Genomic DNA, 25,776 nt, shown 5'->3' with positions numbered 1-25,776 from the left:
GCCCGGGAACCGGGCCCTCCACCCGGGGAGTGGTCAACAAAGGCACCGCCCAGCCGGCCAGACCAGTACTCCCCTGGGAGGCGAGCCGGGCGTGTCCCCAGGAGTGGGTGCCCAGCCTGCCCCGAGGGGACCCTCGTGCACCCAGGGGCAGGTTCACAGGGGTGTCATTACCGAGGTGGGGCAGAAGCAACAGCTGCTTACTCACCGGATTAAAAGCAAACATGTAATTTTCTCCTCTACAGTCCAGTACCCGGTAGCTCTACCGACAACCCACCCTCAAACCCACCAACCCGATGGGCGCGGAAGCTCTACCCGACGCCCTTCTAGGGGAACTTCACCCCCCACCTGCTGGTCGGGACCGCTCCTCACCTGGCAATGTCCCTGTGATGGGAAAGGAGGCCTTGAGCAGCCCCGCCCAGCACAGTAACCCACCACCGGCCACCCGCCACCTGCCTGCCCACCACCCACCACCGGCCACCTGCCTGCCCACCACCCACCACCCGCCTGCCCACCATTCCCACACCAGCAGGCTCTGCATTCGGCCCTCTGGCTCCAGCCGCCCCGGGGCACTCTGCACAGAGACCCGCATCTCCAGGGGGAAGGGACCAGCAAGGACAAGCAGCAAAGCCTCTCCAGACACCATTCTGCTGGACACGCCCACCCGGGAAGGCCGTGTGGGCCCAGGAGGGGCAGACTCCACCCTGCGATCAGCTCGCAGGTCAGGGGTCAGCCTGCCCTGGACGCGTCCCCCACAGGCGCCCGCGCGGCCCGGCTGTGAGTGGAGGCAGGAGCCGCGCACACCTCCGGGCTGTGCCGTGACGACGGCGCTCAGGCCCGGGGAGCAGCCAGCAGCCAAGTCTACCCCCCGCGTGAGGCGGCGACCGGGCGGGGGTCGGAACCCACTGCGCTCCCAGCGGCACCTTCTGCAAACGGGGCCTCCACAGAGTTCCTTCTGCACAGCAGGGCCCGGCGCCGGGCACGAGTCCACTCCGCCCGGAAGCGGGAGGGACCCTCCCCGGCGGCCTGACCTGGCGTCCCCGTCCCCCGTCGGGCTCCCGGTCCCGGAGGAAACCTCGCCGTCGGGCCTGCGGGCAGGTGCCCGCCCCGGCGGAGCGTCCAAGCGTCTGTTACATAAGGAGACCCGCGGGCGCGACCAGGGCGCCCGGCCGGCTCGGCTCGGCCCGCTCTCGCGCCGGTCCCGCCCCGCAGAGGCCGCCCCCGCGCCGCCCCAGCCGGAGGCCTGCAGGGCGGGCGGGCCCGGAACCAGCCCGCAGCGAGCCCGGCCCCCGCCCCGGCCGCCCCGATCCCCGGCCGCCCCGATCCCCGGCCGCCCCGATCCCCGGCCTCCCCGACCCCCGGCCGCCCCGACCCCCGGCTTCCACGACCCCCGGCCCACACCCGGCCACCCGCGCCCCGCCACCCCGGCCCGGCCTCGGCCCCACGACCCCGATCCCGCAGCCGGGCCTCCCAGCGGCCGGGCCTCGCCGCCACCCCGGCTTCGCGCCCTGCGGCCGCCGCCCGCGGACAATGCGCCGCCGCCGCGGCCTCCAACATGGCGGCGGCCCGCACCGGCGGCCGGGGCCCGCGAGGCGGCGGCGGCGACCCAGCCCGGCCCCCCCACTCACCTTCGGGGCCGCGGGAGCCGGCGGGCGGGCGCGGGGGCCGGCGCGGCCGAGGCGGCGCTAATGGCGCCCGCGGCTCCTCCGCCAACGGCCGCGCAGGCCCGGCGCCGCCGCTCTGGGCGCGGGCTTCCGGCAGGGGCTCCTGGCGGCGGCGGCGGGAGGGGAGCCGGGGCCGGGCCGGCGGCGGGAAGGGGAGCGGGGCGCGGGCGGGCTCGGTGCTCGGACGCCCGGGCCGGCTCGCTCGCTCCCCAGCGGAGGAAACAATGCGGCGAGCGCTCCGCCCGGCGCGCTGCGTGGGGACGTGCCCCGCCCGCCGCCGTGACGCGACGTCGGGGGCGGCGCGGGGGCGGGGCCTGTGAGGGGCGGGGCCTATGAGGGGCCGCCAGACGCGGGCTGAGGGGAGGCCGGAAGCGGGCGAGAGGGGGCGGGGCCTGTAGGGGCGCTGGGCGCGGGGCTGAGGGGAGGCCGGAAGTTGGATGAGGGGCGTGTGAGGGCGCTGGGCGCTGGGCTGAGGGGGAAGGGAGTGTGCGGGGCTGAGGGAGGGTAGACCCCAGGGCTGGGGCTCTCTGGGCAACCGCAGGGGGAAGGAGCAGAGCGGACCGACCTGAGGGGTGCTGGTTGAGGGGGTGCCTGGGGGGACCCCAGCGGGAAGGAGACCTAAGAAGTGGGTGTGGGGGCTGGACCAGAAGCAAGGGGACTCTGGACAGGGCCACCTGGGGCGGGGCTAGAGGAAGGGGACCCCCGTGGTGGGCGGAGGAGAAGGGCAGTGGACACGGGGTGGGGTTGCGGCCCTGGGACGGGGGAGGGGAGAAGCGAGTGGGAGCACTCATCCCCCGATGGATCGCAGTGTCTGGAGGCTCCTGGGGGGAGGGGGGCGGGGTGCTGGGAGGGTCTGCCCCCGTGCAAGCCTCAAAGCCCAGCTTGTTGGAAATTAAGTTCCCGAACCTTGTTTAAACTCTAAAATTCAGTGGTTATGTGACAGTGTTCATCCTGACATTAAGTCCCAAAATGTTCTGAGAAGAGGGAAAAACCTAGATGATTCCTTGGTTTTCTTTATATTTCTGTAAATACTGGAGGCCTGGTGCAGGGATCCGTGCACTGGTGGGGTCCTTTGGCCTGGCCTGCGGGGGTCAGACTGAAACCGGCTCTCTGACATCCCCGAGGGGTCCCGGATTGCGAGAGGGCGGTTCTCGGGTGACGCACCCCGGAAACGGGCTCCCTTCTCTTTGGTTCTGGGTGCGTCACCCAAGAACCCCGGCGGCCAAGTCACCGCAGCTCAGCAGCTCCTGCGTTGTCTGCCCCCTGGTGGTCAGTGTGCATCCTAGCTACTGGTCCGATGGTTGCTTAGGCTTTTATATATATTTACTTTTATTGATTTCAGAGAGGAAGGGAAAGGGAGAGAGGAATAGAAACACCAATGATGAGGGAGAATCATTGATTGGCTGCCTCCTGCATGCCCCTCACTGGGGATAGAGCCCACAACCCCAGCAGGTGCCCTAACCAGAAATCAAACTGTGACCTCCTGGTTCGTGGGTCGATGCTCAACCACTGAGCCACACTGGCTGGGCTCCTTGGTTTTCTTGGAGGATTTGTTAGTACAGAACTGGCTGTGTGGGCAGCCCAGACCCAGACAGGGGAAAGGTGCCAACAGGTGGGCCCCCAGCCTGTGAAATCAGGGAGGCTGCTCAGGAAGAGAATGGACATCCCCACATACACCCAAGGGTCCTTCTGAGCTGGTCAGATCTTACCCCACAACAGGCAAAGCAGGGTCACCTGCTTAGGCTCCTCCACCAAATGCCAGACAGGAGTGGGTTGCCCCTGCCCACCAAGTGTCCGAAGTGGGGGGTGGGGCCCCACAGGCCTTTTGCTGACCAGCACTTGTGCCCCACTGCACCCAGTGTATGAACTGAGAAGTGAGGCTTGGAGGATGGCTAAGGACTGCAGCTCACACCACCCAGTGGTCAGTCCTGAGCTAGGCCCAACCTCAAAGCTGGTGTCCCTCCAAACACATCCTTGGGCCAACATGGGGCAGACCCAGCACATCTGCACCAGACACAGGCGCTGCAAGGGCCTCCTCTGCTCTAAAGATGCCTGCTTCTCTGCGTCCAGATGGGCCGGGACAGCCAGCAACGGAGAGCCAGCGAGCCGGGCCTGCATCCTGCTGTCCTCCTCCTTGGGCAAGCCTGATGCAACACCAACAAGCTGGAGAGTCTCACGACACAGAGCGCCTGTAGGAGACAGTCTCATGAAAGAGAAGACGGAAGTCAATAGAGCCCTGCACCACAGAGCAGGAGAAAGAAGGGAAGAATGGCCTCTCACAGGATGGAAGTTTGTCCAAGGAGTTAAAAAAAAAGACCACAGGCCTGTCACAATGACATTCGGGAATTCCAAGGATGAAGAGCTGAGCCCAGACACCTTCAGAGAGGAAAGATCTTTAATCAGACTGAACCTGACTGTCAGTTCTTTTGAGAGGAGGGAGAAGCCTAGATCGTTTCTTGGCAAAGAAGCAGCTGGCTAAATTCTAAGGGATTTGAGCCTTAAATTCCATACCCAGTGAAACTAGCCTGCAAGTGAAACAGCAAAATCAGGGTATTTCATAGCCTGTAAACATCCAAGTTTACCTCACACAAAGTTCCTAAAAAATTAATGAAAGATATACCCTAGCAAAATGAAAGGTGAATCTGAGAATAAGATGTGGATGCCAGCAAAGAAACCAGTTCAGACTGTTAAAAGAAAATCAAATGACAACTTGAGAGAAAATCCCAGATGAGCTGAACATGGCTATGACAAAAGGAGAAGGGAGCAGGAAGTAAAAGTGTACTAAAGTTCTGGTATTGTCAAAGGATATTAGAATATACAGAAAAAAAGGTTTAAAATATTAAAATATCCAAGTTTCCACTAAAAAAATGGAAACGGGATTTACAGACTTCAAGACAGCTGGGGGGGGGAGGGGACTGAAATGAAAAAATTGACAGTGTCCACAAAAAGAAGAAAAAATAAATGCATCCTATGTAATAAAAGGCTAATATGCAAATCAACCGAACAGCAGAATGACCGGTCACTATGACATGCACTGATCACCAGGGGGCAGATGCTCAATACAGGAACTGCCCCCTTGTGGTCAGTGCACTCCCAAACGGGGAGCACTGCTCAGCCAGAAGCTGGGCCCATGGCTGGCGAGTGCAGCAGCGGTGGCGGAAGCCTCTCCCACCTCCGAGGCAGTGCTGATGACCCCTAGGGGATGTCCAACTGCTGGCGTAGGCCCGCTTTGGAGCAGGCCTAAGCCGGCAGTCAGACATCCCCCGAGAAGTCCCAGTCTGTGAGGGGCACAGGCCGGGCTGAGGGACCTCCTGCTTCCCCGCCCCTCTCCCAGTGCACAAATGTCATGCACCGGGCCTCTAGTAGTAAATTAGGAACATAATATAAGGAATAAATTCAAATGTTTGAGTAATGGGAGACATGATTGAATTAAAGTCCTCTATTAAAAGTCTGAGACTCTCAAATTGGAATATAAATACTGTTAAATACTGTTTACAAGAAATACGCCTAAAAATGTCACAGAGATTGAAAACAAAAGAATGGAAAGCATACATCATACAATTTCTGCTCCTCAAAAGACCATAAAGAGAATAAAGAACAAAAGACTAAAAGTTAAAAGATATTTGCAACAAATGTACTTTGCAAATGATTACTATCCAGAATATAAAAAGAATCATTTCAGATCCACTAGGAAAAGACAAGCCAATAGAATGATGAACACAACACATTATCAGACTCCTTACAGAGAAGAATATGGAAAGGGCCAATAACTTCACTGGTAATTTTATAAATACAAACTGAAACCACACCAAATTAGCACAAATGTTAAAGTCTGGCAATACCCAGTGATGGCAAGAAGATGGGTCAACTGAACCCTACTGGCCAGAATGTCAGGTGGTGCAATCATCCTGGTAAATAATACGGAATTACTGAATGGAGTTGGGCATGTGTATCACTTATCACTGCATAGCAAACCACCCCAAAACTTCAATCATAGCTCAAAACAACAGTCATTCCCTTTGCTCATGGATCTACTACGTCAGCAGGATTCAGCAGTCTCAGCTGGTCTACTCCATGCAGTGCCAGCTAGAGCATCTCCATTAATGGCCGGAGGGGCCATGTCCAAGATGGTGCACTTGTGTGGCTGGTGAGCCGGTTCGGGCGATGGGCTCTGGGCCTTGGGGATTTCCTTGTGGGATGGTGGTCAGGTTCCAAGAGTAAGAATCCCAAGAGAACGAGGTGGGACCTGTATCACTTTTTATTTGTACTTATTTATTTATTTATTTTGCAAGGTGGCACACTGGGCTTCCAGGTCTGCATCACTTTTTACATGGTTACCTCAGAAGTCACATAGCATCGCTTCTGCACAAGCCTGTCCAGATTCGAGACATGGGGAGGACACCAACCCCTACTTCCTGTGGAGAGAAGCGTCGATCACATCTTAAGAGGAGCATGGGGTATGGGAGGAGTCGTGTGGCCACTGTGGGAAAATGCCAGTGCACACCCACTCCCAGCTGAGGGTTAAACGGATTCCTCGGCAAATTTCATGCCTGGATGTGGGCTAGAGAAACCGGCAATTGCTCATCAAAGCAGCACTGTCCTTATTACCAAAAATGTCGGCTAATCAAATGAGGCGTGTCCATACAATGAATGAGTTGCAACACTTGGAGCCAGGTGCTGAATCTCAAACAGTACTACTGAATGGGAGAGACAGCTCACAGAGGACTGTAATGTAAAGTGTGAGTCCATTTACACTCAGCAGAGAGCTCGGAAAGAGATGTCTAAGTGTACACACACACACACACACACACACACACACACACACACCCCCCGACCTTCTTCAAAATCTATTAACAAACCTTGAGTTCATACTGATAGTTCCAATTCCAACCCAGCAGAGTTCATTCTCTCCTTCCCCCTTCCTGTATGACTCTCAGCAGTGAGAAACCTCTCTGAGTTCACCTAGTGGCTCAGTTGACTGTGTGTTGGGGCCATAACAGCCAGAAACTTGTCCCCAGACACATCAAACCTCCCCCTCCCCGCCCCCATTAGATGCACCCGCCAAAGGTTCAGTTCTGGGGACATCACACCCCCACCCCATCACAGCCCCTCACCATTAAATCTTCTGCTGAAAGCTTGGGCCCAACAAAGGCCTGGAGAAGGGCACTGTATTGTGTGTGTTTTTTTTTAATGCCCTATTTCCTGGCTCTTCACTTTTAATATAAATCTAGTTATTTGCATAGTTTCAACAAAAACCAGTCCTCCTTTTTACCAGCATATAATTAGACAAATCGATTGTGCAACCAAGGCCTTACATTGCCGTAGTATTTGAGAATATATCTCATGTGATTCCATGTGGCCTTCTCAGCTTTAGAACAAGGGTTGTGGCATCTGTGTTGAACCAACGACCACACAGCCCTTAGACCCACATTGATCTTACAAGTAGGATCTGTGGCCGACACCACGGGCCTTGAGAAGATAGAAATATACCTGCGTTCACAGCAGTGCAGGCAAATCTGAAGAAGGTAGGTTTGGTTCAGTTTTGTAACCTAGGAAGAGAAAAGCAAATAAGAGACGTTAAAATCTCAGGCATAACAGAGGCCCAGTCCTGCATTCCTTATGATGACATCTCCAGACAGAAGTTGAATTTCCGGCCTCTGTGTTGGGTAACACCATGAGGCTTAGATGTGCCGGCCCAACCAGAGGCTGCTGCGTGTGAATCGCCCCTTCTTACAGCACCTGTGTGGATGAATCAGGCCCAAACACAATACGCCTAGCTTTCTGTGCTCAAGAAGAACCTTTGGAGGTTATCATCATGAAGCGGGGGAGGGGACCTGATAAAAATTTTCCGAAACATGAAGAGGCCAGAAGGATAGCAAATGGGTTCTTTGGGGAGGAGGCTGAGAGCTGGGCAGCAGACCTGCCAGGGAAATTTTCTGATTCTCTGAGGCACCATTTAACGTGTTACTTCCTATCGATTGTGATTCTTTTGCCACTCAGCGAGGGCAGACTTGTAGAAAACGCCGGCTTGGTAAAGTGATTTCTTGCCTGAAAGCAATGCCCAGCAGTAAATGGTACAAATGATTTCTGTCTGTAGAAAAGAGTACAGTTAGGAGAGGTTGCCGTTTCACGGCCCTGCAGACCAGTGGCTTGCTTTTAAACTAAATTAGCAGGTTTACTCAAGCAAGCTTTTTCATCTACTACACATACTTCCCTCTCTCCCCAAGCTTCTGAAGCAGCCTCGCCGTCATGCTGGTTCCCTCGTGAATGATTTAAATAAATCTTTGACGCATCCTTACTTGAGAGCTGGAGAGTCCTATTTTTAACTCTTTGAAAATTATGCTTTGGCAGCTCCCCTATCTCGCTGCCTCCTGAGCATCTCCTCTGGGATGTCTAGTCGGCATCTCACACTTGACATGCCTGATACCGAGCGCCTGGCCGTCATCTCCAAACTTCTCCTCGCCTGTCCTCCCCATCTGTTATGGGTTGAATTGTGTCCCCCCAAAAATAGGCGGACATCCTAACCCCCAGAACCTGCGAATGTGACCCCATTTGGAAGTAGGGTCTGTACCTACTAAATTAAATAAAATGAAGTCATTAGGGTAGACACTAATCTAGTGACGGTTGTCCGTATAAGAAAAGGAGAATGCGGACACAGACACACGAGGAGGAGGACATGTGACAACGGAGGCAGAGATCGGCAGGATGCAGCTATGAGCCAAGGACCACCAGCCACCAGGAGCTGGGAGAGGCAGGAAGACCCTCCCATTCAGGTTTCAGAGGGAATGCAGCCCTGCGGACACCTGGGTCGCAGACTCCCACCCTCCAGGACCAGGAGACAAAAAAAATTCTGTTTTGTTTGTTAAGCACCCAGTTTGTGGTTCTTTGTTATGGCAGTTACACCTTCTCAGTAAGTGGTGACTTCATGCTTCCTGAATGAAAGGGAATGCTTGCTGCTCACATCTGATGCCACAGCAAAGCCTATAGGCTCCCCCTTGAAAATGTGTCCCGAACCAGCCCCATGTCACCTCCTCTGTTACTACCTCAGGGTCAGTCACTACCCTATCTCACCTGGTTATCTCAGTATTCTGACTAGTCTTTGTGCTTCACCAGGCACTTCTATATTTTTTCTATTCACAACAGCCCAAGCGATACTGCCACTCCTGTGTTTAGAAGCTCCCTCAACTCAGCAATCAAAATGAACAAACCACCTTTTAAGAAATGGGTAAAGGACTTAAGTAGACACTTCTCCAAAGATGTAAAATGGCCAATAGTGCCCAGCCGGTGCAGCTCAGTGGGTTGGGCATTGTCCCACGCACATAGAGGTCGCCAGTTCTATTTCCAGTCAGGGCACATGTCTGGGTTGCAGACGCCATCCCCAGTGGGGGACATGTAAGAGGCAGCCAATCGATGTTTCTCTCTCATCAATGTTTCTGTCTCTCTGTCCTTCTCCCTTCCTCTCTCCCTAAAAATCAACAAAAACTTATCTTAAAATAAACAAAATTACTGTCATAACAAGAACCAGGAAATTCATAATTTGAATAAGAAAAAAAAAACAGATATCAACACTGAGATGAATCAGATGTTGGAACTATCTGACAGGGATTGTAAAGCAACCATCACAAAAATGCTTCAACAAGCAATTACAAATTACCTGGAAACAAATTTTAAAAGAGAAAATCTTAGCAAAGAAACAAGTTATTTAAAAAAAAACAAATGGAAATTATAGAACTGAAAAACACAATACACCAAAATAAAAATTAAAAAACTCAATGGCCTCCATAGAACTTGATATGATAGCATAAAGATTCCATGAACTAGAAAATAGAACAATAGTATTTCCACAATCAGAAAAACAGAGAGAAAATAAACTGAAAAAATAAAATAACAAAGCTTCAGGAAACTGTGGGACTATCAAAAGGAAAATTAACATTTGTATCGTTGGATCCTAGAAGGAGAGAAGAAAGTTATGAGACTGAAAAAGATATCTGAAGAACTAATGCCAGAAACTTTCAAACTTGGCAAAATACATAAACCTACCCATTCAAGAAACTGAGCAAACCCCAAACAAGATAAACTCAAAGAAATCTATGGCATGCATATGATAACTAAACTTCTGAAAACTAATGAAAAGGGAAAAATCTTGAAAATGAATATAGAGAAGCAACACATTGCCTTTAAGGGAAAAACAATTGGAAGAACAGTGGATTTTTCATCAGAAACCACGAGGCCAGAGGAAGTGACACATTTTTGAAGTGCCGAAAGGAAAGAACTGTCAACCATGAATTCTATATCGAGTGAAAGTATGCTTCAGGAATGGGGGGCGGGAACGAAAACACTCACAGACAAAGACAACTAAAAGAATTTGTCACTGGCCGAACTACCTATAAAGAGTAGCTGACGGAAGCCCAGCGGGCATGGCTCAGTGGTTGAGTGTTGACCAGTGAACCAGAGGTCACTCCCGGTACAATTCCCCGTCTGGGCACAGGCCCGGGTTGCAGGCTTCATCCCCAGTGTGGGGCATGCAGGAAGCAGCTGATCGATGATTCTCATCATTGATGTTTTTACTTCTCTCTCCCTTCCTCTCTGAAATCAATAAAAATGTATTTTTAAAAAATAGCTAAAATAATTTCTCAAACCGAAAAGAAAATATAACAGAAGGCTTAGAACTTCAGAAAGTAAAGAAAAATGCTGGAATGGGTAAAATAAGGGTACATATAATAGATTATCCTTTTATTACAACTTTCTTAAATCACATTGGATTGTTGAAGCAAAACTTGTAACCACCTGATATGAAACTAAATGTATAAATAGAAAATATTTTAGATGTCCATATTTTTTAAATGGAGGTGGGAAAGGGAGCTAAGTGGAAGTAAGGTTTCTACACTTTGCTCAAAGTGCTAAACTGAAATCCGTAGACTTTGATAACTTGTGTATGTATACTGCAATACCCAGATAACCGCTGAGAAAACTATTCAAAATGTTATGCTCAAAAGCAGTAGGAAAAAATCAAATAGAATTTTAAATAATGTTCAAGTATCCCACAGAAAGGTGAGAGAGAGAGAGAGAGAGAGAGAGAGAGAGAGAGAGAGGAATGAGAAAGAGAGGGAATAAACAGAAAACAATAAAATGACAGACTAAACCCCTAATATATCAAAAAATTTAACGTAAATGGCCTAAATACACTGATTAAAACACAGATTGCCAGCCCTAGCTGGTTTGGCTCAGTGGATTGAGCGTCGGGCTGCGGAATGAAGGGTCCCAGGTTCGATTCCGGTCAAGGGCACATGCCTGGGTTGTGGGCTCAATCCCAGTAGGGGACATGCAGGAGGCAGCCGATCAATGATTCTCTCTCATCATTGTATCTATCTCTCTCCCTCTCCCGTCCTCTCTGAAATCAATACTACACACACACACACACACACACACACACAGATTGCCAGAGTGGATTACAAAAAAACACACAACCCAACTCATGCTGTCTATGGGAAACTCGCTTCCTACATAATGACATAGGTAGGTTAAAATAAAATAATAGGAACTCACACAACTTAACAAAAGGGAGATAAACAATGCAATCAAAAAATGGGCAAAGGACCTAAATAGACACTTTTCGAAAGAGGACATAAAGAAGGCCGAGAGACATATGAAAACATGCTCAAAGTCACTAATCATCCGAGAGATGCAAATCAAAACAACAATGAGGTACCATCTCACACCTGTCAGAATGGCTGTCATCAACAAATCAACAAACAACAAGTGCTGATGAGGATGAGGAGAAAAAGGAACCCTCATGCACTGCTGGTGGAATGCAGACTGGTGAAGCCACTGTGGAAAACAGTATGGCATTTCCTCAAAAAATTAAAAGTGGAACTCACACTTGACCCAGTGATCCCACTTTTAGGAATATATCCCAAGAAACTAGAAACACCAATCAGCAAGGATATATGCACCCCTATGTTCATAGTAGCACAATTCACCATAGCTAAGATCTGGAAACAGCCTAAGTGCCCATCAGCAGATGAGTGGATTAGGAAACTGTGGTACATCTACACAATGGAATACTATGCTGCTGTAAAAGAGAAGGAACTCTTAGCATTCACAGCAGCATGGATGGACCTGGAGAGCACCATGCTAAGTGAAATAAGCCAGTCGTAGAAAGATAAATATCACATGATCTCACTTACTTGTGGAATATAATGAACAACATAAACATAAACAAGAATGGAACCAGAGAAAAAAATATTTTAGAATGTAATAGAAGTAATCCTGTTATTTGCAGATTTTTAATATTTCCTACGACTTTTGTGGTATCATAGTATGTTAGTACAGTTTTGGTAATATTATTAGACTTAAAATCTTTTTCTTGAAATATTAATGTTTATTGCATGTAATATTTTTTAAAATATATTTCATTATTGATTTCAGAGAGGAAGGAAGGAGAGATAGAAACATCAATGATGAGAGAAAATCATTGATTGGCTGCCTCCTGCACGCCCCCTACTGGGGATCAAGTCCAAAACCCAGGCATGTGCCCTTGGCCGGAATCCAACCTGGGACCCTTCAGTCCGCAGGCAGATGCTCTATCCACTGAGCCAAACTGGCTATGGCTATTGCATGTAATATTAGATTTAAGATAGTTGTCTTGAATAATTGGTGTTTATTGCATGTAACATTATTTAAAATAATTTTTCTTGCAATATTAAGGTTTATTGCATGTGACATTATATTTAAGATTGTCTTTCTTGAAATATTAAAAAATAATAAATAAATAAATAAGTTATAGGAGATATACATATCTACATATATAAAAGGCTAATATTCAAAGTGTCCCCTCTGGAGTTCAACCGGGAAACCAGGAGTTCAACCGGGAAACCAGGAGTTCAATCGGGAAACCAGGAGTTCAATCACTCACTATGACCTGTGCTGACCACCAGGGGGCGGCGCAAAACAAAGGAAGGCCCTGGCAGGCAGCCAGAAGGACCCAACTGGCCCTGATGGCCAGCCAGGCCTAGGGACCCCACCCGTGCACGAATTTCGTGCACTGAGCCTCTAGTACAGTGATGGCGAACCTATGACACATGTGTCAGAGGTGACATGCGAACTCATTTTTTGGGTTGATTTTTCTTTGTTAAATGGCATTTAAATATATAAAATAAATATAAAAAATATAAGTCTTTGTTTTACTATGGTTGCAAATATCAAAAAATTTCTTGTGACACGGCACCAGAGTTAAGTTAGGGTTTTTCAAAATGCTGACATGCCGAGCTCAAAAGGTTCGCCATCACTGCTCTAGTATATAATATATATGGTAAAAAAAGAAAAGAAAAAAATATATATATATGGTAGATGTACATACATATCATACATACATATGCATATATATTATGTATACTAATCCATGATAATTTGTATGTTTGAAAATATTTTTTTTCAGTCTGTGATCTGTCTTGTAACTTTATATGTCAACTTTATATTATTAAACAGAACCTTAAAACTTAAAAAAATAAAAAATAATAAAAATATAATAAATGTGAACATTAATAAAAATGCAGGAGTGTGCATAGTTTATTACTTATTAAATAATATATATACTATGATTTTATTAATTATATACTGAAATCAGGTAAAGTAGACTTCAGAGCAAAGAAAATTCCTGGGATATATAATACTCTTTGTAATACTTTAAGCAATAAGACAATTAAAAAAAAAGAAAAGAAAATTCCTGGGAACAAAGAGGAACATTACATAATGATAAAAGGTCCAATCCAGCACTGGCCGGTCTGGCTCAGTGGTTAGAGCGTCGGCCTGCGGACTGAGGGGTCCCGGGTTCGATTCCGGCCTAGGGCACATGCCCGGGTTGCAGGCTCCACCCCCTGTGGGGGGCGTGCAGGAGGCAGCCGATCGATGATTCTCTCTCATTGATGTTTCTAGATCTCTCTCCCTCTCCCTTCCTCTCTGAAATCAATCAATCAATCAATCAATCAATCAATAAAGTCCAATCCATCTGCAAGACATAGTGATCCTAAATGTGTATGCATCATACCACAGAGTTTTCAAAAACATTAAGCAAAAAATGATAGAGCTGAAAGGCGATATAGGCAAATCTAAAATTATATATAGTTGGGGATTCCACACCCTCCTTTAGCAACTGATAGAACTACTAGACAGAAAGTCAATAAAGATACAGAAGATCTCAATGCCACCCTCACTTGACAAGATTTAAACAACGTTTACAAAACACTCCATCCACTAGCAGACTGCATGTCCTTTTCAAGCACCCATGGAACATTAATCAAGGTAGACTATGTTCTGGCTCACAAAAACAAACCTCAAGAATTTTTTAAAGGATTTCAATCATACAGAGTATGTTCTCTGGTCATAATGGAATCAAACTAGAAATCAAAAGCAGAAAGACCACAGGAAAATCTCCAAATAGTTGGATACACTTCTAAATAAGTCATGGCTCAGGAGGAAGGCTCGAGCAGATTTTTAAAATGTCGAACTAAGTAAAATAAAAATACAATATGTCAAAATGTCTGGGACACAACGAAAGCAGGGCTGGGAGGAAAAATCTAACCCACAGCACTAAATACACACCAGCGAAAAGAGTGAACGTCTCAAATCAATCATTTAAGCTTCCACATTAAGAACCTGGGGGGAGAGAGGGTGCAAAATAAGCCCAAAGCAAGCAGAAGGACGCAAATAATGTAAGAGCAGAAATCAATGAAATTGGAAATAGGAAAACAAGAAAAAAAAATCAAAGAAATAAAGAGCTGGTTCTTGAAAAAGATCAATACAACTGACAAACCTTAGGGGAGACTAACAAGAAAAAAAAGAGTAGACAAATTACCAATATAAAGAATGAAATGGGCAGTATCACTCCAGACCCTACAGACTTAAAAAAAGTAATGAGAGGGCTGTGGTGGTTGATTTTACATGTCAACTTGGCTGGGCCATGGTGCCCAGAAATTTGATCAGACATTGTTCTGCATGTGTCTGTGAAGGTGCTTTTTGGACGTGATTCACAATAAAACCAGGGGACTCTGAGTAAAGCAGGTTGCCCTCCATACCGTGAATGGGCCTATCCAATCATTGGCTGCAGAGTTTGGACATCATTAGCCACTAGGGAAATGCAAACTAAAAGTGCTATGAGCTATCACACCTACTATAATCCTATCTAATAATAGACAAAGATTCAAATTGACCGTACCTTTGCTATACCCACCATTGGCTAATCAGAGTGATATGCAAATTAACCACCAACAAAGATGGCAGTTAATTTACATACATAGGCACGAAGCGGCAGAGCGAAGACTGAAGGTGGCTCCAGCCGGAGCAAAGGCCTGGGTCCCAGGTGCCAGAGGAAACCCGGTGCCGGCAGCCAGGGGAAGGGAAGGCCTATTGCACGAATCTTTTCGTGCAACAGGCCTCTAGTGATGAAATAAAAGGTTGTGCCCACAAGTGAGGAACTGATCACTCACACATTGCTAGCGCAGGTGGGAGATGGTACCGCTGCTCTGGAAACCTGTGGCGAGCCGGCACGGCCATGGCATACTCAGCCCCAGGGCGCCTTATGTGCCGTGCCAGCTCAGCCAAGTTCAGTGACCCTGAGAGGGGGTGGTGAAGGATGGAGAAAAGACAGACAAGAGAATAAAGGCTGGGTCTGGGTGGGACGCTGCTCCCGGATGGAGAGACAGCGCCAGCGCCCACAAGCCATGTCTTTATTTCATAGCCAGATTCCACGAGGCAAAGTAAGGGCTTGGTCAAGATGTTTACAACATTCTCGTGGGTTTTGATCCTACTCAATTACATGCACCTGAACTCTGTCAAGCCCACATCACTCAGGCATGTGGGGTCACGTGTTCGGACCATAGGCTCAAGCTTTCAGCTATAGTTGTTGGATAGAATTGTGCTGGGAGGGCCCTGCCCTCCAGGGTGGGACTTGCAAGTGGCCATGAGAGGACTGTGCCCTCTCATTAGTCCGAGGCTTGAACCTGTCCAAAACACTGTAGCCGCTCTCCACAGAAACCAACTTGTCCATTTCTTCAAAAACTAAACACTCAAGTACTGTATGGCCTAGTAGTTGTGCTCTGGGTACCTATCCCAGAGGAATGAAGACTTCTGTTCACACCACAGCCCACACGGAGTATGTGTACAGTAATAGGCCAGAGCTGGAATCAACCCATCTTCAGTAGGTGAGTGGTTACACAAACCGGTACACCCACACCATCAAATGCCACTCCGAACACAAGGGAACACACTATTGATACATGCAACAACTTGGCGGGTCTCCAGGGAGTTACGCTGGGCAAAACAGCTATGTACTTTGTGATTCCACCTCCAGAGCACTGAAATGACAGCGTTATAGGGACCGAGGGCAGGTTAGTGGCTGCCAGGGATGGGTGACATCTGGGAGGTGGGTGTGGTTACAGAAGGGCACGGTGAGCCACCATCACTGGGGCTCTTCGTGTCCGGACTCTGGATGCAGGAAGCAACGAGGGCAGTGGTCGGCAAACTGTGGCTCAGCAAACTGAGGCTCTCGAGCCACATGCGGCTCTTTGGCCCCTTGAGTGTGGCTCTTCCACAAAATACCAACTTCTGCGCATGGGCCACGAAGTTTCAATCGCACTGTACGTGCACGCCTGCACGTGGTATTTTGTGGAAGAGCCACACTCAAGGGGCCAAAGAGCCGCATGTGGCTCACGAGCTGCGGTTTGCCGACCACAGAACTAGGGAAATAAAATTGTACAGAATTTGAGACACATAGGGATACAGGGAAGACTGGGAAGTTGGGACAAGATGGGAGGCTTGTATCAGTGTCAATGTCCCGGGGTTGACCTTCTACTGTTTTATAAAAGGTTCCCTCTGAGGAACTAGCCAACACGCACAAGGGCGCTTTCTGTGTTTATCTTAGAATTGCATGTGCTTCTCCATAAAATTTTCAATTAGCCCTGGCTGGTTTGGCTCAGTGGATATTGTGTCGGCCTGTGGACTGAAGGGTCCCGGGCCGATTCGGGTCAGGGGCACATGCCCAGGTTGCAGGCTCAATTCCCCAGTGAGGGGCATGCAGAAGGCAGCCAATCAATGATTCTCATCATTGATGTTTCTATCTCTCTCTCCCTCTCCCTTCCTCTCTGAAATCAGTAAAAATATGTTAAAAATTCTTTTTCAATGAAAAAAATTCCACTGCGCCCTGATTGGTTTGGCTCAGTGGATAGAGCATCGGCCTGTGGACTGAAGGGTCCCAGGTTCGATTCTGGTCAAGGGCATGTACCTCGGTTGTGAGCACATCCCCAGTAGGGGGTGTGCGGGAGGCAGCTGATCGATGTTTCTTTCTCATCGATGTTTCTAACTCTCTATGCCTCTCCCTTCCTCTCTGTGGAAAATCAATAAAATATATTTTTTAAAAATTCCACTGCTAGGAATTATTTCTTTTTTGTTGTTATTATTAGTTTTAGTTTTTTTGTTACTCCTCACCAGAGGGTGTTTTTTCTATAGCTTTTCAGAGAGAGTGGAAGGGAGGGAGAGCAGAGAGAGACAGAGAAACATCAATGTGTCTCACCTCGATTGCTTGCCTCCCACACTCTCCCTAACCAGGGTGGGGATCAGACCTGCAACCCGGGTACATGCCCTTGACTGGAATCGAACCCACAACCCTCCTGTGCGCAGGCAGATGCTCTAACCACTGAGCCCACTGGTCAGAGCAGGAATTATTTCTGAGGAAATAAACAGAAGGATCTGCAAAAGCATGAGAACAGTCATGCTTCTCTGTGAATGGTCTATGATAGAGAGCTGGACACAGCGGCACCTCCCCCAGAGCGGGGTGCCCACCTGTGCTGTGCAAAAAAGGGCAGCCAACAAAGCCAGGCTGTGCAGCCTGGGAAAGACTTTATGAAAACATCTAATGTTTTCACAGTGATCCTTACCCGGGCAGCAAGTTCTACCGAGAAGTGCAACCCCACCCTGGGGGAGCTGGCCCCTGGGAGGCCAGCCCTGCAGTGGGATTGCCCAGCCCCTCCCTGTTTAAGACCCTTGTGGCTGCGTCTCCCCAGGAAGGAGGGCCACTCCAGGCAGGAGCCCCGGAGGCAAACAGCGGGACACCTCGCACTCTACAGCGGGAGCCTGCAGTGCTGCCTCTCACAGCAAAAGGTGACGATGAAAAAACGGTTCAGAGGGAAGCTGAAGGGCACTTCCTCTTTGCTGGTAAAGCGCCCACTCCAGGCCCCACCCACTGCAGGAGCCGTGAGAGGAGGGCAGGGATGGAGCTATCTGGGTGGGATGGTCCCAGCTGGGCAGGGCTGGTACCCAGTGGGGGGGGGGGTGTTACAGAGTGGGGGCAGTTTGGGTTCACCTGGTATCAGTGCCCCACTCCACCCTGGGGGCCACGCCCCTGGGGGGCCAGCCCTGGCGTCTCCCGGTCCTGCCCCACCTCCCTGCCCACCATGGTGCCCAGCAGCTTGCAGGCCTGTGGGCATCTGTGGTGGTTTCTGTAGACCAGGCCGTGTTGGTCCAGCCGATCGAGGATTCTCATCACTGATGTTTCCGTCTCTCCCTTCCTCTCTGATATCAATAAAAAAAATATTTTTAAAAAGATGTTCACGCAACAATTATTGGCCTATTTTGTAAGGTGAGATCACAGCCTGAGTGTTCCCTGAGGGCCCCACAAACACAGGTGGCAGTGGGGTTAGGACTGCACTGCTCTGTGCCAGCAGCTTTCTAGGAGGCTCTCGAGCCACATGCGGCTCTTTGGCCCCTTGAGTGTGGAGGAGCAGCCGTCGGTGAGAATACCACCCAGCCACTGAGCTGCGGGACAACTAAACTATGGAGGGTGCCAAGAGGGTGCCAGGAGGGGCTCAGCGTGAAGCCGGCCTCCTGGGGCCGCAGCGGAGGGCATGGCCTAAGGGGCGCTGCCACAGAGCAGGGGGTGTCCAGGCTGAGGGAGGGTGGGGAGGAGAGTCCCGGAGGGCTCCGGGCAAAAGGAGGGCGAGGCCAGCTGCCTCCTGCACGCCCCCTACGGGGCCCAGCCCGCAACCCCACCTGTGCCCCGGCAGGGAGTCCAACCATAACCCTCCTGGTTCACAGGTCGAAGCTCAACCACTGCGGCACCGCGTAGGCGAGCGAACGCCTTCTAGTCACTGAGACTTGCAATGTGAACATTCCCCCCATTTCATGCAACAGAAGCCTGGTCCAAACCAGGGCAGGAAACAGGGGCCTCTGAGCCACAGTCTGGCGAACAGACATGCGCACTAGGGCCTGTTCTTCACACGCCCGGACTCCCTACAGGCACCGCCGGGGCTGGAGGCCCGCGGCCCGCACCCGCCACCGCCAGGCTCTACCGGGGGCCGCTCAGGAGCCGCCGCCCGGGGCCTCGCTGGTGCCGCCGCCTCCGCGTGGGCTCCTTCAGTCCCAGCCCCAGCGGACGAGGCGCGCACGGAGCACCTGCTCCCGAGAGGGACAGGCTCGGACCCCCCGCACGTGGCCGCCACCGCCTCGGAGCGCGGGGGCAGGAAGCACGACACCGGGCGCGTTTCCGGGCGAGCCGGCCTCGGGGCGCGGCGGCACCGGGCGGAGGGCACGCGGGGCAGGTCTCCGCGGCTGGGCTTCGCGTCCCCAAGGCTCAGGCGCCCCAAGACCGCCGGCTGGGTGCGGGCCCGCAGCCGGACACGCCAAAGGGCCGCGGCGGGCGCACCCGCACGCACCTGCCGGCCTGGCCCAGCGCCCAATTGCCCCGCCAGGGGCGGTCCTCGCAGCTGCGGGAACATTGCAGACTGCGCCTGCGCGGCGGTCCTGCCCGCGGGACGGAGCCAGCCGGACGCGAGCGGGGGCGGGGCTGGAGCGCTTGGTCTGCGCCTGCGCGGTGCGCCCTGGGCCCGTCAGTCAGCGACACCCGGAGCTGGTCGCCCCGCAGGTCCCCCGAGCGCACTGCGCCTGCGCTTTCCGCCCCGCCCCCGGCCCCGCCCCGCGCCGCGCGGGGCCCTGGGAGGGGAGCAGCGTCCGGCGGCGTCGCGGCTGGCGGGCGGCGGGCGGCGGCGGCGGCGGCGGGAGGGCCGCGGGGGCAGACAAAGCCGCGACTAATGAATGGGAGCGCGTCCGCCTGCGCGTCCGTGGTCCGCAGCCCGCGGGACCCGCCGCCGAGCCCTGCGCCCGCGGTGAGTGCGCGACGGAGCCGGCGCCGCCTCAGCCGCGAGCTCGCGCCCGGCACGGCCGTCGGGGCCGGGGGTCGGGGGTCGGGGCTGGGGTCGGGGCCGGGGGACAGGCCGGCCGCGCCGCCGCGGTTCTGTGCGCCGGGCAGAGGCCGGGGCCGGGCCGGGGGACGCGGCCTCTCGGGGCCTGGACCCCGCCCGGCCGCCGACTGGGCCGCGGTCCTGCAGCCCCCCCGCCCCCGGCCCGGCCCCGGCTGACAGCGGGCGGGCGCGGAGCCCGCCGGACGGACGGCCGCCCCGAGGCGCGGGCCGGGGAGCGGGCGGGTGTGGACGCAGCCCCTGAGGAGGTCCGAGTTGGAGCCGACCGGCCGCCGCCGGGCACGGACGCCGGGTGGCCTTTCGGACCGCAGGGCGCGGACAGGCGCCTTCGCAGAGGTGCCCCGGGGGTGCCGCCGTGACGGGGACCCCGCGTGGGTCGTTTGGGCAGGTCCGGCTGGGCGCGGGGCCGAGGGGACGGAAGTCGCCCGGGGAGAGTGGCGGGCGGGCGTCCCGGGCCGGCGGGGTGACCGTGTCTCTCCAGGCGCCTGGCCCTGGGCCGCCGCTGCCTGACAGCCTGTGCTCGGGGACTTTTCTCCCGATGACATTTCACTTTCGCTGGCATTTCCAGGAAGAGCAGCCGGGCCTTGACCGATGTGTCTTGGGAGCCGATGAGACGAGTGTGTTGCTTCCGAAGCTCCCAGCGCTCCTGTGTGTCTAGCAGGACATTCACGTCAATGAACAAGAATACGAATTGGCCTGGCAGGTGTGGCTCAGTCTTTAGAGCATCAGCCCACAGGCACCAGAGGGTCGTGGGTTCGATTCCCAGTTTGATCCTCAGCGCTGATCAGGGGTCAGGGAGATCTCGGGGCGCATGCGGAAGGCAACCCATCCAGGAGTCTCTCTCACATGGGTGTTTCTCTCTCTCTCTTTCTCCCTCCCTCCCTCCCTCCCTCCCAGTCTCTCTAAAAAAAATCAATGGAAAAAAGTATCCTCTGGTGAGGATTAAACAACAAAATTATATATATATAATCTCAAATCGCTAAGCATAATTTCAAATGTTTTTCCCATTGCTGTTTTTTAAATATATATATATTTATTGATTTCAGAGAGGAAGAGAGGGATAGAGAGAGAGACATCAATGATGAGAGAGAATCATTGATTGGCTGCCTCCTGCACGCCCCCTACTGGGGACCAAGCCTCCAACCCGGGCATGTGCCCTTGACTGGAATTGAACCCAGGACCCTTCAGTCTGCAGGCCGGGCACTCTATCCACTGAGCCAAACCAGCCAGGGCTCATTGCTGTTGTTTTACCTGGCCTGAATCAACTTAGAGTCATTTGTGTGCCCTCTTTCCTCCTTTTCTGTGACCACACCACTCCATGCCAAGCCCCATGGCTCCCCCGGGCCCCTCCGCATTCTGGGTGGCACATGCATCTCTGGAAACGAGCGCCCTCGCTGAGCCTTCAGGAGAAGCTTCTCTTTAACGCGTTCTCCTGCTTGTAAAAAAGGGAAGTTATTTGTTTTGAAGTTGACAGATCAGAGCAAGGGCACAGTTTTAAATAATCCACTTTAGACTTTAATGAGGCCAGTTTGCTAAATAAAGCAAGGACATCCTGGTGACTTTTACTATAGAAATACTACTTTTTGATGTTTTCTCAATAACAGTGATAAAATTAGGGCACTAGGAAGGACTTAGTAGGCCTTTCTTTTTTAAGTGCCATGAATGAGCCAGATTTCAATGACGAATTAATTTTGGTTACTGAACAAAGTTGTCTTGAGAGAGGAATCTGCTTAGGAGTTTGGCTGCAAACCCCGAGGGTTCCCACTGGGATGTCCACGCGGAATGTGCCAGCTGTAATCCTTAGATTATGTCTGCTTGTCATGATTCACATTTTCTCAGGAAGAGCTCTAGGACACGTTAGAGATACTCTATGGAGCGTCACAAAGTTTCAAAGGCCGCAGTGCATCTCCTCTATTGGCAGGAAGCTCAGACTTGTAGTCCACTTGACAGGTGATCATTTGACACACACACCACACCCCCCCACCACCACCACTTGTTCCAGTTAAATCCTGATGTTGGACGTGAACATGCTCTGTTCTTTCAGGCACATGAGGTGATTCATAAGTAACTCAAGCCGTGCCAAGAGTATTCTTAATGCCTTGGAGAAAGATGTTTAAGTAAATTATTAGGGTTGACTGACACTATGCAAAGCAGTTGCTAGGCAGTATTTACTTTGGGAAGGAAGGCTGTTGGCCCTCTGTATGTGGGGATTCCACATCTGCTGGCAGGTGGAAAGGAAATGCTAGGGAAAAGTGACGATCCTACTGATGTGTACTTTGTACTTGGGCCTGTGGTGCCGCATGTTGTGCCTGTACTGAACGTGGACAGACCTTTTTCCTTGTCATCTTCCCCTGAACAATACAGTGTAACTACTGTTTACCTTGTGTTGGTGTAGTAAGGAACCTAGAGATGCTCTAAAGCTCACAGGTTGACTCTTGAACAACAGGGCTTGACTGTGAGGGTTCATTTATATGTGGGCTTTTTTTTTCAGTAAATACTGTAAATGTACTTCCTCATAATTTTTCTTAATATTTTCTCTATTGTAAGAAAACAATGTATAAATACATGGATAAACTATGTGTTAGTGGACTATTGATATTACTGGTAAGGCTTCCAGTCAACAGTAGGCTACGAATAGTTAATTTGGAGGAATCAAAAGTTATATGTGATTTTTGACTGCTGGGGTGGGGATGGGGGTCAACGGTACTATGCCCGTAATGTAAGGGACACGAGCATGCTGGGATTTTGGTATCTGAGATGGGTGCTGGCACCCATCCCCCGTGGGCACCAAGGGATGACTGTGTGTATCTGTTTCAGGTCCCTGCCCCTCGTAGCTTTCGGAGAGTGACCAACCAGATGGGGAATAGGAGCTGTTGGCGGTGAAGAGCAGTGATCATGGTCAGTGTGGTCCTTCTCTTACTTTGTGCTCGCTGGGCTTCAGCCCCTTCAGGCCGATCTCTTCTGTGTGACTGCCTTGTGAGAGGACCAGAGTGGAGGAGTGACCGTGGGCCCCAAGGAGCCCCCCATGTTGGGTAGGGACTCGTTCACTCTCTTTGCCTGCACTGGGTTTCCTTATGAGTTTCTCTGCCCGAAACAGGTAGTTTCAGAGTCAGCAACTGTCAGTATTTTAATTGCTCTTGGATTTTTAAGGCACTTGTTAAATTTCAGGAGTTGGCCTGAGCTGTCAGAATCTATTGTTTCTATTTATGTTTTGCATTCTTTCTGAATCTGGCTGCCCCATGTATATGCCCCAAAAGGCAGCACATTTTCACATGGTGATGCTGATTGCTCCACACGGTCCTCAGAGGCTGTCCTCTGCTCTGATGCCAACTTTCTAATGCTGCTGTTGTTTCGTCTGTTCCTCATTCGTTATGTCCTTAAAAGACAGGACATGTGGTGAATTCTCTCCCTTTATGACCACTTTTCAGGGGAAGCAACTGGCTGTAATATTCAGCTCCATGTTTTTATTCTTCCTTTTTCTTCTTTGAATATTAGTGCAAGCAAGGGATATTTGTTTATTCATTATATTGTAATGTATTAAAGTCTGTTTTTGATTTTGAGTATAACTGTGATAAGTTGAGATTCCCCTTCCCACTCAGCCCCGTCTGGGAGCACTTCCTTCTGGACTTGGGCCTTCTTTTCCTACACCTGCAGGGAGCCATTTCTCCAGGGGGGCGTTGGCTCCTTTTAGTGCAGAAAGGAGCTTAGAGACCAAGGTGTCAGGTGTGTTCACAATGTTCATCTGTGTTACTGCTGTGAGCACCTACCTCTCTGGTGGACAGAGCTAGGAAATATATTTTTAAACATCATGAGTTCATATTGATATTTTTAGTACACATTTAAAATCAGTTTTACTTAAATTTTTTTATTTTTTTTGTTTGTTTTTCGTTAATCATCATCCGAGGATATTTTTTCCATTGCTTCTGAGAGAGACTAGAAGGGAGGGAGGAAGGAAGGGAGAGAGGAGAGGGAAGAGAGAGGGAGAGAGAGAGAAATACTGATGTGAGAGAGGCACATTGATTTCTTGCTTTCCCACCTGCCCCCACTGGGACCAGGGATCAAACCTGCAACCGAAGTACATGACCTTGATGGGAAATCGAACTCAAGACCCTTTGGTGTAAGGGCCAATGTTTTAACCACTGAGCAACCGGCAAGAACAATTTCTTGAATTTGTAAAATTTGTATCATTTTTCTATCCTGAAAATCTTGATTCTTAATGCCATTGACATAATTACTTGTTTTATGCTAAAATGTACGTACAATAAAATTGCTAACTTATAAAACTACGTTACTACTACTAATGAAACTACTTAGGAAAGTTTTAAGTGTTGTTGTTTTTTTTTAAGTTCTTTTTGTCCTTAATATACACCGGTGATGGGAACCTTTTGAGCTCGGCGTGTCAGCATTTTGAAAAACCCTAACTTAACTATGGTGCCGTGTCACATACAGAAACTTTTTGATATTTGCAACCATAGTAAAACAAAGACTTATATTTTTGATATTTATTTTATATATTTAAATGCCATTTAACAAAGAAAAATCAACCAAAAAAATGAGTTCGCCTGTCACCTCTGACACGCGTGTCATAGGTTCGCCATCACTGATATACACAGTTGGCCATGAATAATATAGGGGTTAGGAGCAGTAACCCCCATGCAGTTGAAAATCCATGGATAATGTTGGATTCCCCCAAAACTTAGTTGGCCCTTGGTATCCACAGGGAATCTGTTCCAGAACACACACACACTGTGATGCTCTCAGCTTCCCTGTATAAAATGGTGTAGATCAACACATACAGTGGCCCTCTGTATTCATGGACTCCCAACTACAGATCAGAAATAGTACTACAGGTATTTATTGAAAAAATCCACTTATAAGTGGACCCATGCAGTTCAAATCTGTGTTTCGAGTCACCTCTGTCCCCCTTAGAATGAATAAGGTACCATGTTTAAAAGCCCTTCGTGAATATTCTTTTGTTGTTGTTGGTAATCTTCACCAGAGGATAGTTTTTCCATTGCTTTTCAGAGAGAGTGGAAGGGGCTGGAAGGGGCGAGAGCCGGGGGGGAGAGAGAGAAAGGGAGGGAGAGAGAAACATTAAAGTGAGAGAGACACATCAATTCGTTACCTCTCAAACTCACCCTGACCAGGGGGCAGAGAGCAAACCTGAAATCCAGGTACATGCCCTTGACCTGGAATCAAACCCACTAACGTTTGGTACATGGGCCAGCACTCTAACCACTGAGGAACACCGGCCAGGGTGATGAATATTCTTTTGTCTGTGGTTTCTCTCTCTGCCTTCCCCTCTCTCTAAAATCAATAGCATATCCTCAGGATAGGATAAAAAATAAAGATTTTGCTGGCTCACCAGAATCCCGCAACGTGTCCTGCCCATCACATCTCCCTCCCTCCTTCCTGACAAAAGTAACTGCTGACCACTTTTATGGCAGTTACCCTCTTTTCTTCAGGGTTTCATGGGTGAATTGTGCATCTCCACATAATAAAGTGTTGCTTGATTATATGACACATAAGTCTCTTATCATCTCTTTCACCTCCATGGACATAATTTGTGGAGGAGGCCCTGTGGTTGGACCCATCTTCCTCAGTCTAGATTTTGCTGATCGTGGTCCTCTGGTGAGTGTGATGTGTTCCTGTGTCCTTGGTTCCCTGCAAGTCTGTAGTTGCCCCGGAAGCTTGACCATATTCATGTGTGATCTCTGGTGCGCCTCCTTCACGGGGGTGTGCTGTGTGGGGCATCTCTTTTGGATGTTGGCAGGCAGTGAAGCACATGCCTGTGTGCACTCCGCCATGAGAAGGTGTGGAACGGGATGCTGTGGCTCAGTGCCTAAGGGCCGCCCGGTTTATGAGCTGGA

The 25,776-nt window shown here is 50.6% G+C and overlaps 5 protein-coding genes across 6 annotated transcripts in view; 4 read left to right on the top strand and 1 right to left on the bottom strand.

Annotated features, from left to right (window-relative positions):
• The window catches only part of BRD1 (bromodomain containing 1), a 38,033-nt gene extending 36,128 nt beyond the window's left edge, over positions 1-1,905 (bottom strand). Inside the window, exon 1 of the mRNA XM_059681321.1 lies at positions 1,626-1,905. The gene's annotated coding sequence lies outside the window, so the exon portion shown is untranslated. The remainder of the gene's footprint in view (positions 1-1,625) is intronic.
• TRABD (TraB domain containing) overlaps positions 1-25,776 on the top strand; it is a 255,195-nt gene that overhangs the window by 26,548 nt on the left and 202,871 nt on the right. The gene's annotated exons all lie outside the window — the stretch shown is intronic.
• On the top strand, positions 294-20,265 carry LOC132225932 (basic proline-rich protein-like). The gene is made up of 6 exons (XM_059680864.1): positions 294-423; positions 580-1,741; positions 17,717-17,813; positions 18,377-18,442; positions 18,948-19,521; positions 20,036-20,265. The coding sequence occupies exons 1-6, from the start codon at positions 294-296 to the stop codon at positions 20,263-20,265; spliced, it is 2,259 nt and encodes a 752-aa protein (XP_059536847.1).
• ZBED4 (zinc finger BED-type containing 4) overlaps positions 19,683-25,776 on the top strand; it is an 11,908-nt gene continuing 5,814 nt past the window's right edge. The window contains exon 1 of the mRNA XM_059681326.1: positions 19,683-19,813. The gene's annotated coding sequence lies outside the window, so the exon portion shown is untranslated. The remainder of the gene's footprint in view (positions 19,814-25,776) is intronic.
• The window catches only part of LOC132226850 (zinc finger BED domain-containing protein 4-like), a 26,824-nt gene continuing 23,768 nt past the window's right edge, over positions 22,721-25,776 (top strand). For both annotated transcript variants that reach the window (XM_059681329.1, XM_059681327.1), the window contains exon 1: positions 22,721-22,804. The gene's annotated coding sequence lies outside the window, so the exon portion shown is untranslated. The remainder of the gene's footprint in view (positions 22,805-25,776) is intronic.

This window comes from Myotis daubentonii, chromosome 2 (assembly GCF_963259705.1).
Source record: "Myotis daubentonii chromosome 2, mMyoDau2.1, whole genome shotgun sequence".
Classification (NCBI taxonomy): Eukaryota; Metazoa; Chordata; class Mammalia; order Chiroptera; family Vespertilionidae; genus Myotis; species Myotis daubentonii.
The sequence above is the reverse complement of the archived record's forward strand: the minus strand, read 5'-3'. Positions and strand labels throughout refer to the sequence as shown.